Here is a 13,917-nt window from a genome sequence, read left to right on the forward strand (position 1 = left end):
ATTATAATGTTTATATATAAATATACATGCATATATATCACTGTGCTCTCCTGAGACCGCCAGGGTAAATTTTGGTTTACTCTAAAATTTTTCGTTTATTTACTATTATTGGGTTAAATAAAGTATTTTAAAATAATTTTTAAAATCTAAACTAACTTTTAAACATAGAAATTTTAGATTTAATTAATTAAAATGTCTAAAATAAATTGCATCATTTTATGATTACATCATCTATTCAAATTGGTACAAAATGTTGCAATACAGATAAAAATAATTATTTTTAAAGTGAAAAGCGGTCATATAAAACTTGTATTTTTTGTCAAAATGGCCGACGAAAAATGTCTAACTTGTGCATGTTGCTTTATTTCCTTTGGAAAAGGATCACATAAACTTATTAAAGTAACGCAGCACAACTTCATATTCAAAATTTATTTTGGAGAGAATATGATGTAGAAAAAGAGTGTTGTTTAAAAAACATTTGTAATTCTTGCAAAACAATTTTATATGCATTGAACAGGGGTGAAACATCAAAATTAAATGATTGGATTGAGAAAATATCTCAAGACAAAAACTCAGAAGATCATCTGATATTAGTAAAAATATCTGAACAGATCACAACAAATAACCAAAATATTGTTGATAAAATTGTTAAAAAGACATGTCCTTCTTGCTTTTCTACAATAAGTTTGAACTCCTTAAACAAATTAAAAATATTGTATAACTTATAGAAAAATTTTAGTTAATAAACTATTTCTTCGATTATTAAAAAAAAAATTAAATTTAGCATAGAGTCAATGCTACTAAATGCATAATCTATGATAGACTTATTAAATATTAGTGTATTATTTTTATATGTTTTACAAATATAATAATATCAGAGTTTTTCCTAATTTAAATTTCTATTTAGGCAAAGGAATTTCTCACTTTTGCTGTAAGAGTGAAGCGTAAAAAACCTAATTATGCTGGCTGAAGGTCTTGGAAATGTATCCAGTGAGCAAGTTGCTTCTGGGATTATCAAAATAAAAATGAAAAGAGACAAAATTAAATCTGGAGACAAGTTTCCTTTAAAAACCTTTGAAAACAATCTTCTTGTTGTTGTTGGCACACCTGATAATAAATGTAGCAGAGCATTCGTTAAAAAGTTATCTCAAGAAACTTTAATGGAAATCTCTAATACTCTAAACCTGAGTAAAAGAAAGACTAAGTTACTTTGTAAACATATGCGACAAAATTTAGGGAAGGAAATGTTAGAACCTAATATATCAACTCAGATAGAGGAGCTGCATAATGTATTTTCAGATTTTTAAGATGTCAAAACTGAATCATTTATTTCAGGGGATGAAGAGATAAGTCGCAGTTTAGTATTTGTAAAAGATACTTCTGATTTATTTCTACGTATGATTAATGAAAGAGGTTTGAATCCTTATTGCACTATTGCTAGGATTTCCATTGATGGTGGACAGGGTTTTCTTAAATGCGTTATAAATATTTTTGATCCACTATGTAAACATACAACTTCAGAAAGTATTGATGATTGTGGTGTAAAAAGATCATTGATTTTAGCTTTAGTTGAAGATGTTTTGAGCATAATGGTAATCTTAGTAAACTATTGAAACCACTAGCTCTGAGTAATGTAAAATATTCAATAGCATTTGATCTAAATCTTTTAATTTGGTTTAAGCAGTCACAGCGGCAAGTATGCATGTCTCTGGTGTGAAGGGGAAAGTACTCTTGAGAGCGGAAAAAAAAAGAACCTTAGGTTCAATTGATATCAACTACAACAAGTTCGTTGAAGATGGATGCAAAAAAAATCACATGATGGAATTTAAAAACTGTATTTCTCCTTTGTTGTGTACCTTGTGCTTGTTGTGTACCTTGATGAACCTCTAGAAACTTTAGTGGAACATCTCATTCCTCCACCAGAGTTACACATTCTTATTGGTATTACTTTTATGTTTGTAAAAATATTATTTACACTGTGGCCTGATTTTGATTCATGGCTAAAGTTGAATTATATAATCCTTAGAGGTTACCACGGAACTGGTTTGGATGGTAACAATTCACAGAGACTTTTAGATAAATTAGATATTTTAGAAGTTAACCTTTTAAGTGCAGCCTCTATATTACCAAATATGATATTTCTCCAACCTGTAGTTAGCTGTATTAGAAAGTTTTCAATTATTAAAACAAAAGGTTTTAGCATGTTTATTGGAGAATCTATTGCTGAATCAGTTTTAGATTTTAAAAAATCTTTCGAAAATCTGCAGCTTCATCTTTTGAAAAAGTTTAACTACCAATTAAATATTAGATGGAAAGTTCATATTTTATGTCATCATGTTCCTTTTCTTCAGCATAGTCAGTTTAAGCTTGGTGTATATGCCGAGCAGGCAGGAGAAGGTGCTCACTACTATCACTATCAAGTATGGAAGCAATAAAAGCGTCGTTTGGAACACAATAATTATGCAAAACAGCTTAAGAAAAGTGTAATTGAGTTAGGTATAAACAGTTTCAAGTAGTCCTTTTCTCTCCTTTTTTAAAATTTTTAATTATTGTGAACTTTGAAGTGATTGAATTATTTTATAAGGAATTTCAATAATGTTAAACTGATACATTTATTGCATTGGCGTTATATTGTTAACTCTGGAATTTATCTCAATTTTATCATAAAAGATCTCATTGTTTCATTTCAAAGTTGTATTCTTTTAACAAAAATTGTTTTAGAGGTGTAATACCTTATAAACTTTGAAAAAAAATCCCCGCCCTCCCCATATTATCCATTCCCCTCCATATGTTATTTTAGGTAAAAATTTTTACAAAAAAAATATGTTTAAAAGTTAGTTTAGATTTTAAAAATCATTTTAAAACACTTACCTAAACCCAATATTAATAATTAAACAAAAAAAATTAGAGTAAACCAAAATTTACCCTGGCGGTCTCAGGAGAGCACAGTGATATATATATATATATATATATATATATATATATATATATATATATATATATATATATATATATATATATATATAACATAAATTTTAAATTTAAAGAAATATACTTTAGAATGTTTATGCTGCATAAACATTCTAAAGTATATTTTAAAAGAATCCGTCCAAAGGATGCATATCAACTTTCATCTGTTGATAAATTAGCTGTCAAGAAAAACAAAAGGATTGATAAATATCAACAACAAATATCTTATGTGGTAGTTGACAAAACAGAATTCCTTATACCAAATGTAAGCTCATCTGAAGAAATAATCGGTTCATCAAATACAGTGGTAAATTTTTTATAACTGTATTAAATATTTGTTGTAAATCAAATAGAAAACATTCTTTTTTTTCGTGACTTTTCTCAGGATCAAGGTAAATGGCAACCAACAAATAGTTCCTCAATAAAGTACAACTTAGTGGAACTCCCAACGCTTACTATGGAACTAGTAAGAAGCAAGTATTTGTTTAATGTAGGTGCAACTCTTGCAAATGCTTAACTTATGACATTAAACATCTCTTGAAAAATGATGTTGATACCAATCACATCTTAATTGACAGATGTAATTTAGATAAATCAAAAATTAAAGTTGTAGGTGAAAAAGATTCGAAACAAAAAAATTGGTTAATTAATGTCTTGGAGTTGATGATGCATGATGGTAAAGTTAATCAGATAACTAGAACAAGTAAAATAATAAACTCATCTCAAGGAGAAATGCTTAAAAGCAGATTATTTGACTAAAAATGAGTTGAAAATATTCAAGATGCAAATCAAGTTTTTTTTTTATCGCATTAAAAGTTTATATAGCAGAAGAAATGCTGATAGATCTTTTTTGCAATCAAAGACTATTTGATTATTGCAGAAGAAATGCTAATAGATCTTATTTGCAATCAAAGACTATTATTTGAATATTGTCAAAGTATAACCTCTGGTAAAGTTGTAAAAAATGTGCTGCTTATTATATTGTACTGGTCAACCATGCAAGGTAGTTAACTTTAACTATTGCCCTTCATTCTTTATAAACTAGAGAAAAAAAACGGTGTGTGTCTTTAAAAAAACTTGTCTATTTTGTTGTTCAAATTATGCTCCAGCATGTTTTGTAATAAAAAATCTTTAAAATTCAATAACTCTCTGTTTAATTTAAAGCTCGAATAATAAGTATGTTTTAATGATGTTAAACATATTGTAAACCAAAACAATAAAAACAATGCACTATGTTAAAGACCTGAAAACATTTTTTATGCTATGGTAAAATATAATGACATCAAGTTAAGAAATTTTGGTTTTCAAAGAATACTGATTATAAGGCAAAGGAATGTTTACTTTGTACTTAATGCTTACTTTGCTTAAAATGCATTTAAGTATTTAAGCAAAAAAGTTTTGCTTTGAAACCTTCAAACAGTTACCAATCTAATTTTTTACTTTAAATCTAAATATTATAAATGTAAAAAAAACTATTAATTATTTAAATTAAAATTATTCAGCAATGTAAATATCATTATTTTAAATTTTATAAAGGATTATATCACTTTTTAAGGTGCTTTTCACTTTATCGCAAAAATCTTTAAAATTCTATATTCTAAAATTCTATATTTTATATATAAATTATATATACATATAAAATTCTGTATGTATGTATGTATGTATATATATATATATATATATATATATATATATATATATATATATAATATATATATATATATATATATGTATATATATATATAAATATATATATATATATATATATATATATATATATATATATATATATACATATATTTATATATATATATACATATATATATATATATATATATATATATATATATATATATATATATATGTATATATATATAAATATATGTATATATATATATATATATATATACACACACACACACACACACACACACACACAAACACACACACACACACACACACACACATATATATATTATATTATACTTAAAACATACTTAAATCTGTTATCTTTATTCAATGTGTCTATTACGGTTGCTCCTCCAAACGAATGACCAATAAGAAAAGGCTTTGATAAATCTATCCTTCCCTAAATAAAAAATATAACAATGCCAATTGAAATACTGATTATTAGATTGCCTAATTATTTTACACGCAGAAACAACTATATTGATCAAAATCTATAAAGGCATCATCAATGTCGATGACTTTAATTTTTCAGAGACTATTTGAACATTCGATTCATTTGTTCCACAATCGAAAACATTCTCAGTTCATTATTTGTCTATTTTGTTCTAGACCTTTATCTTCACCAAATCATCACTGCCCCAACATTTAAACCTGCTCTTTACCCAATCAAAAACGCTCTCAATATGATTACACTGTCCAACAATATTTTTTTACATGCAATGTAATGCAGGTATAGTGCATAAAATTATAATTTTTATAAAATGCACTTATTTATACCTTTTGAACAAGGGGTTTTTATGTAAATTGCAATTTGTTGTTATTTTAGTGTTAGCCTTTTGGTATCTTTTTGCATTTACGATTCATATCCCCTAGTTACAATCCTCTAACCTCCTCCCCAGTTAATATATAGTTTCTGTTCAAAAACTTTTTTTTTACAATTCCAACAATGAACTAGCCATTAATTAAATGAAATTTGAATTTAAATTACATTGCATTTAAGTGCCTAATGAGATTGTGTATCTTGTTTGTTTTAGATTGTAATAAAATAACAACTCATTCTCGTTGTAGCTGTAAAAATGAGAGAAACAGGTTTTGCTATATATGTGGCAAACATAGCGCAAAAAAGAAGCATAGTTCTTTCTTTCATTAGCATTAGATTTAAATAATGACAGACCTCAATTGTTTTCACAACTTGAATTACGTGATTTGATCTTAGATCTGAAGCTGACTAAAGATCTGCTAGTAAGATTATGAAGACTATCAAGATTAACTGCCATAAGATTAAAAGAGAAAAACTTGTCACAAAAAGATGTTAGAATTTGACTTATTCATAAATGTTCGCGTAATGTTGTTTAATTTTTTCAAACGGAAAATGAAACAATTTTTTTTTATTTTTTGAACAGGAACACAATTCAACTGAATGGCGTCTTTTTATTAACGCTTCACAAACTAGTGTCAAAGCTACATTGCTACATATTGACAACCAGCTACCATTTGTGCCTGTTGAATATTCAATCATGCAAGAAACCTATAAAAATCTGAAAGATATTCTGAATGTCATACAGTATAATAAGCATCAGTGAATTAGATGTGTTAATCTGAAAGTCTTTGCAATCCTAAATGGACTACAAGTAGAATACACTAAGTTCTGTTGTTTCCTCTGCCTTTAAATTTCGTGAGCAAGACATAACAATTACAAAGAGAAAGTATGGCCCAAGCAAGATAACTTTACTGTTAGACTAAAGAATGTTGCTAATCCTCCACTTGTTTTACCGAACAAGACTATATTGCCACCTTTACATATAAAATTAGGCCTCATTAAACAGTTTGTAAAAGTGCTTGACAAACATTGTGATGCAATGAACTTTTTGAAGACAAAACTCTCCAAATTGAGTTCTGCAAAAGTAACAGGTGTTTTCATTAGACCACATTTACGGCAACTGCTACTCAATCAGCACTTTGATGACACTCTGACACCAGTTCAAAAAGTAGCATGGCTATGTTTTCGAAATGTTTGCAATGGTTTCTTGGACAACATAAAGCTTCATATTTTTAATCTCTAATATAAAATATGATAAAGAACTATAAAAGCCTGTAATATGTTACTCAAACTTCACTTTATCGATTCTCATTTGAATTTTTTCCCTAAAAACATGTGTGATGTATCTGATGAGCATGGTGAATGATTTCATATAGAAATCAGTGAGATAGTAGGTTGTTATAAAGGAAACCTTCATCTTCATTACTTACTGACTACTGCTGGACTTAAGTGCGTGATTAAAAGTCCTCTGACAGTAGATCCAGTGTTGTGAAACCTTTTTGAGATTGTACAGGCAAGACTATTTTACATACATACTATAATATCGCACTTTAGATAACACAAACATATTTAATCCAAATAGAGGTGCCATCATTAAAGGACAATTTATGTGATTTATTAATATATCATAAAAAAGATAAACAGCTTTAATTTAAAACTAAAATTTACACGTCAAGCTTTAAAACAAATGCAAAATTCAAATTTCACATCTCAAAATTAACAAAGTACAAATGAATGTGTTTTCATAAAAAAAATTTCATCAAAATTTGTTGGTCATTTATCTGTTATCTGTGACTCTCCTGATCATGCTAACAAAATTAATGTCAGTCCTCAACTTAGCTCATCTGAACAATATCATTGTTCCATCCCCACCACGTCCCTGGTAGTACTGCGCTCAACTCGTTTCTCGGTGCAGCGGCCTTGTTCGTCAAGGTTTGTGTTTCGGAGTTATAGAGTTGAGAAAGGGTTATAACCACTATTAAGTAGCCTCCTCATCTGAAGTGGCCTTCTCGGCTATGGGGAGGTAAATAACCAAAAAAAAAAAAAAAAAATTTGGTGCCAATAAAATCTGGCTTTTTGTGAGAAATCTTATATTCTTATATATTTAATATATTTAATAGTATATATTTAATAGTAGCTCTAAATTTATTACAAGCTTAGCAATTAAAAACTAAAAAATTTAACAAAGTTGAAATTTAAAATTTATCTAAAAAATGAAATGAAACAAGGGAAATTTTTGTTATTTTTTATTAAAATTATTTCTGCTTGCAACTAAAAACTAAAAAATTTCTGTTAGCAACTAAAAACTAAAAAATTTAACAAAGATGAACTTAAAAATTTAACTAAGGTCATCTATCTTAAAGGACTTTGACATGAAACAATTTTACCAGCTGTGACTCAACAAATACAATAAATGTTGTCTTCAATGTATCAGAATATGCCAAACGAATCCACATGCGAGATAAAACTCTGGATAACAAAAGAATTGTTTTTAATTTTTTATAAAAATCCCTCTGGGCCCGCAATGTCAACTCAAAATGGAAAATCGCATCACTGGTCTATAAATATAAAAACAAGAGTGAAGTAGTTGTGGAAGAAGATCAAGATTTGAGGACATAAAGACTAAATTCGCTCAAAAAAATGGAACTTTTGGCTGAAAACATAACCAGAAAACTAACAGTTAATGTCGTATTCCTTGATTTTACTAAAACATTTGATAAAGTATCAAAATATGTTTTACAAATAATACAAATATAAAGAAACATGAAAGTCTGTCAAAAAGTCTAAATGTTTTTTGCTGAAACCCTTTAAATTTGCCCTGGCCATTGACGAGAGCAATGTAAAAAAGATTCTTTTTAAGCATAAACTATCTGTAATAAATATTGATGGGAATGACCAGTTTTAGTAAGATCTTTATTTCTGACAAAACTACAATAGCCAACTCGCAATTAAAACATATTAAAATCAAATTTAGGCAGTTTTCACCAAAAAAACCTGGTGACAATAATCCTTTTCTTAATTGTTGAACCAACTGCTGGAGACAATATTCTTTTCCTCAATTGTTGAACTAATTGTAACAAATAAAAACTATTCCTTTTTTCTAAAAGCCATTTGACAAAAGTAAAATTCCAAATTTCCCTCATCTCAATCCTATATAAAATGATAAACTCTCCAAAAAAATCATGCTATATATTTAAAAACAAATTTTCTTTCAAATAGTCAACATGGAAAAAAGTATACATCACAAATCTGCTGAGAACAATGGAATTTTTGACTGCAAACATTACCAGAAAACTACCAGTTGAAACAATATTTCTCTATGTCGACAGAGCATTCAAAAGTTCCACATCAACAAATATTCTACAAACTAAAAATAACTTAAGGTAATTAACTTGCGGTAATCTTCTCAAGTAAATAAAAATTTTCATGATTAACGGGCTTCAATATATCAATTTTGGTGACACTCAGTCAAATAGGCTAATTGTGACTAGTACCATTCCATAAAGATAAGTCTCGGGCCAAATCTTATTTGCCATCTTCATTAACTACTGCAAGCTCTAGTAAGTAAAGAAAACATTTGCTACATCTATGTCAATATCATTGTCAACTTACACTCCAATAAGACATCAACCAAGTTATTCATTAGACCGTGTGTTGGCTCAAAGACTTATGTGAAGAAATGGAACTTTTTGGTAAAATTTTTTCATTTTTTTATATTTTACTCATGAAGGAGTTTCTTCAATGTTGCTTGAGCAAAAAACATTATTGCCATTAATTGTGCTGTGAGCCAAATTAAAATAAAACTCATCACCAATGATGCACGATATTCCTTGCAAATTCTGATACAGGTGATTACATCTTGGAAAAATTTTTGATCATTACTTGGCATTGGACATTTTTTCATTTAATGGAAAGTAATTTACCAGTGCTGTGTTACATTCAAATTTGCAAGCACCTTGTCTTTGGGGAACACCATTAAGCTGATTAAATTTGATTTTAAGATATTCAAAATTTTTTTCATTTATTTTTCTAGTAATATCTCCACTTCCTTGAACTTTTTTATAATCAGAACCACTTTCATCACGCTGGATTATATCAGAGATATTGGAAATTTCAAGGTGGTTTGAACTTCTTTGCGTAAGATCGATGATTCATTTTCTGTTAGCTTCTTGTTTCAACGTCATTTTCTTAAAAATGTGTAACATTTTTACAAAACACAGTATATATAAAGAAAGCGTATAAAACTTGTAAAAAAATAGATAATATCTCTAAACAAAAAAAAAAGAAAACTTGTGGAAGTATATTTTTTTAACCTTCAAATTTTAAATGTATTTTCATTGAACAGCTGCTGATCACAGAAAGAAACTTCAACAGGATAAATATAGCAACAATTTAAGTTTTTTGTTTTAATTTTTTCAACAGCTGCATACTCACTACTCCCAATTTTTACAAACATCCTTTGTTTTAAAGTTACACCACACATTCATCCAAAATCATCTTTACTGTTCATTAAAGAAATTGGACATAAACTTTTATTTCATTCTATTAACTTCATATCATTTATAACTAGACTGCGCTATAACTTGGTTGCAACAGCCAAATTTAAATTAATCTTCTAAAAACCATATAGGTTTGGTGCATTTGCTAGAGGTAAAATTCTATAAATAAAAAGTTGCAACAGGTATTTGTAAGGATAGACTACAAATATTTGTAAAACATATTATTGCCAATTTGTGGCAATAATATGTTGGATTTTATTTTAACATTGGGTTGAGACTATATTCTTGATTTAACTTATCGGAAAGAAATTGACTAAGACATAAATAATTAGGCATAAATTAAACATAAATAAACATAAATTATTAGAGAGATTTTGACTCAAACATAAATAATACTAGGCATTCTAAGCAATAAGCTATGCTGTTGCCTCATTTCTATTAATCAAACCGAAACCCTAATGTTAAGAAGTTACTCTGAATTCCTAGAAGTAGTGGCAAACCTGTGTTAAAAAGAAATATCAGTAATGTTTATTGAAAAGGTTACCTGAAAATCTCCAATGGAAAAATTGCCAGTTTCTAAACAGTTTTCAATTAAAGTTGGATCCTTGTTTAAAAGTTCAACAATATCTAGAGCTTTGCTTATTTCTTTACTTCGTTGCTCAACCTAAAAATAAAACTGCAAGAATACATCAATCAAATGAAAAAATCTCCAAAACGATTCACAGCAAATAACTGAAAGAAATAAAAAAAGGATAAAACATTGTCAAAATTTAAATGTAAATTATATTTTTTGGAGAGAAAGATTCTTTTAAAACCACAAGCAGTAACTGTTGAAGCATTACTCCAATACCCATGATCTTATAATTTATAAAAATGATGCTGAAAGTCTTGGTAATGTTTTGTACCAATTTTTTGCAGTTAAAGTTTATTGCATTTAAAATTTGTATTATGCTTCTCCAGGCCTTGGTGAAAAGCGAGAGTTTTGCAGTTGCTGTGTTGCTGAGAGTTTTAGTTCTCTATCTCAGCAACACTCTCCTAGTGTGATCTAAGTGAGCAATTCACATGTTACAAAAGTATAATTTTTTTATAATTATAAGCCACTTTCTTTTTTTTATCTATTTTTAGATATTGATTAGAAAAATTAAAAATTTAAATGAACATCGAATATTAAAGGCAAAGTTCAAGTTTCATATTTTTTATTTTTTGCTTACAAAATTGTTTGTGGTGTTTGAGATCATATTTTAACTATTCAAATGTCTACTTGAAGACTTTATAATATAAGTTATTTACATCAATTTGTTTTGTTTTTAGTAAAGCAGAATTCTAGTATTATGAATGTGAATATAAATAATTGTAATACAATAATATAAGTTATTTACATCAATTTGTTTTGTTTTTAGTAAAGCAGAATTCTAGTATTATGAATGTGAATATAAATAATTGTAATACAATAATATAAGTTATTTACATCAATTTGTTTTGTTTTTAGTAAAGCAGAATTCTAGTATTATGAATGTGAATATAAATAATTGTAATACAATAATATAAGTTATTTACATCAATTTGTTTTGTTTTTAGTAAAGCAGAATTCTAGTATTATGAATGTGAATATAAATAATTGTAATACAATAATATAAGTTATTTACATCAATTTGTTTTGTTTTTAGTAAAGCAGAATTCTAGTATTATGAATGTGAATATAAATAATTGTAATACAATAATATAAGTTATTTACATCAATTTGTTTTGTTTTTAGTAAAGCAGAATTCTAGTATTATGAATGTGAATATAAATAATTGTAATACAATAATATAAGTTATTTACATCAATTTGTTTTGTTTTTAGTAAAGCAGAATTCTAGTATTATGAATGTGAATATAAATAATTGTAATACAATAATATAAGTTATTTACATCAATTTGTTTTGTTTTTAGTAAAGCAGAATTCTAGTATTATGAATGTGAATATAAATAATTGTAATACAATAATATAAGTTATTTACATCAATTTGTTTTGTTTTTAGTAAAGCAGAATTCTAGTATTATGAATGTGAATATAAATAATTGTAATACAATAATATAAGTTATTTACATCAATTTGTTTTGTTTTTAGTAAAGCAGAATTCTAGTATTATGAATGTGAATATAAATAATTGTAATACAATAATATAAGTTATTTACATCAATTTGTTTTGTTTTTAGTAAAGCAGAATTCTAGTATTATGAATGTGAATATAAATAATTGTAATACAATAATATAAGTTATTTACATCAATTTGTTTTGTTTTTAGTAAAGCAGAATTCTAGTATTATGAATGTGAATATAAATAATTGTAATACAATAATATAAGTTATTTACATCAATTTGTTTTGTTTTTAGTAAAGCAGAATTCTAGTATTATGAATGTGAATATAAATAATTGTAATACAATAATATAAGTTATTTACATCAATTTGTTTTGTTTTTAGTAAAGCAGAATTCTAGTATTATGAATGTGAATATAAATAATTGTAATACAATAATATAAGTTATTTACATCAATTTGTTTTGTTTTTAGTAAAGCAGAATTCTAGTATTATGAATGTGAATATAAATAATTGTAATACAATAATATAAGTTATTTACATCAATTTGTTTTGTTTTTAGTAAAGCAGAATTCTAGTATTATGAATGTGAATATAAATAATTGTAATACAATAATATAAGTTATTTACATCAATTTGTTTTGTTTTTAGTAAAGCAGAATTCTAGTATTATGAATGTGAATATAAATAATTGTAATACAATAATATAAGTTATTTACATCAATTTGTTTTGTTTTTAGTAAAGCAGAATTCTAGTATTATGAATGTGAATATAAATAATTGTAATACAATAATATAAGTTATTTACATCAATTTGTTTTGTTTTTAGTAAAGCAGAATTCTAGTATTATGAATGTGAATATAAATAATTGTAATACAATAATATAAGTTATTTACATCAATTTGTTTTGTTTTTAGTAAAGCAGAATTCTAGTATTATGAATGTGAATATAAATAATTGTAATACAATAATATAAGTTATTTACATCAATTTGTTTTGTTTTTAGTAAAGCAGAATTCTAGTATTATGAATGTGAATATACATAATTGTAATACAATAATATAAGTTATTTACATCAATTTGTTTTGTTTTTAGTAAAGCAGAATTCTAGTATTATGAATGTGAATATAAATAATTGTAATACAATAATATAAGTTATTTACATCAATTTGTTTTGTTTTTAGTAAAGCAGAATTCTAGTATTATGAATGTGAATATAAATAATTGTAATACAATAATATAAGTTATTTACATCAATTTGTTTTGTTTTTAGTAAAGCAGAATTCTAGTATTATGAATGTGAATATAAATAATTGTAATACAATAATATAAGTTATTTACATCAATTTGTTTTGTTTTTAGTAAAGCAGAATTCTAGTATTATGAATGTGAATATAAATAATTGTAATACAATAATATAAGTTATTTACATCAATTTGTTTTGTTTTTAGTAAAGCAGAATTCTAGTATTATGAATGTGAATATAAATAATTGTAATACAATAATATAAGTTATTTACATCAATTTGTTTTGTTTTTAGTAAAGCAGAATTCTAGTATTATGAATGTGAATATAAATAATTGTAATACAATAATATAAGTTATTTACATCAATTTGTTTTGTTTTTAGTAAAGCAGAATTCTAGTATTATGAATGTGAATATAAATAATTGTAATACAATAATATAAGTTATTTACATCAATTTGTTTTGTTTTTAGTAAAGCAGAATTCTAGTATTATGAATGTGAATATAAATAATTGTAATACAATAATATAAGTTATTTACATCAATTTGTTTTGTTTTTAGTAAAGCAGAATTCTAGTATTATGAATGTGAATATAAATAATTGTAAT

General features: G+C 26.0%; 1 protein-coding gene across 1 annotated transcript in view; it reads right to left on the reverse strand.

The window, feature by feature from the left end:
• LOC100209329 (platelet-activating factor acetylhydrolase) overlaps positions 1-13,917 on the reverse strand; it is a 70,554-nt gene that overhangs the window by 36,180 nt on the left and 20,457 nt on the right. The window contains exons 4-5 of the mRNA XM_065795468.1: positions 10,523-10,642; positions 4,968-5,059 (exon numbers count right to left, since the gene is read on the reverse strand). Coding sequence (XP_065651540.1) covers positions 4,968-5,059; positions 10,523-10,642 — 212 coding nt within the window. The remainder of the gene's footprint in view (positions 1-4,967; positions 5,060-10,522; positions 10,643-13,917) is intronic.

This window comes from Hydra vulgaris, chromosome 04 (assembly GCF_038396675.1).
Source record: "Hydra vulgaris chromosome 04, alternate assembly HydraT2T_AEP".
NCBI classification, from domain to species: domain Eukaryota; kingdom Metazoa; phylum Cnidaria; class Hydrozoa; order Anthoathecata; family Hydridae; genus Hydra; species Hydra vulgaris.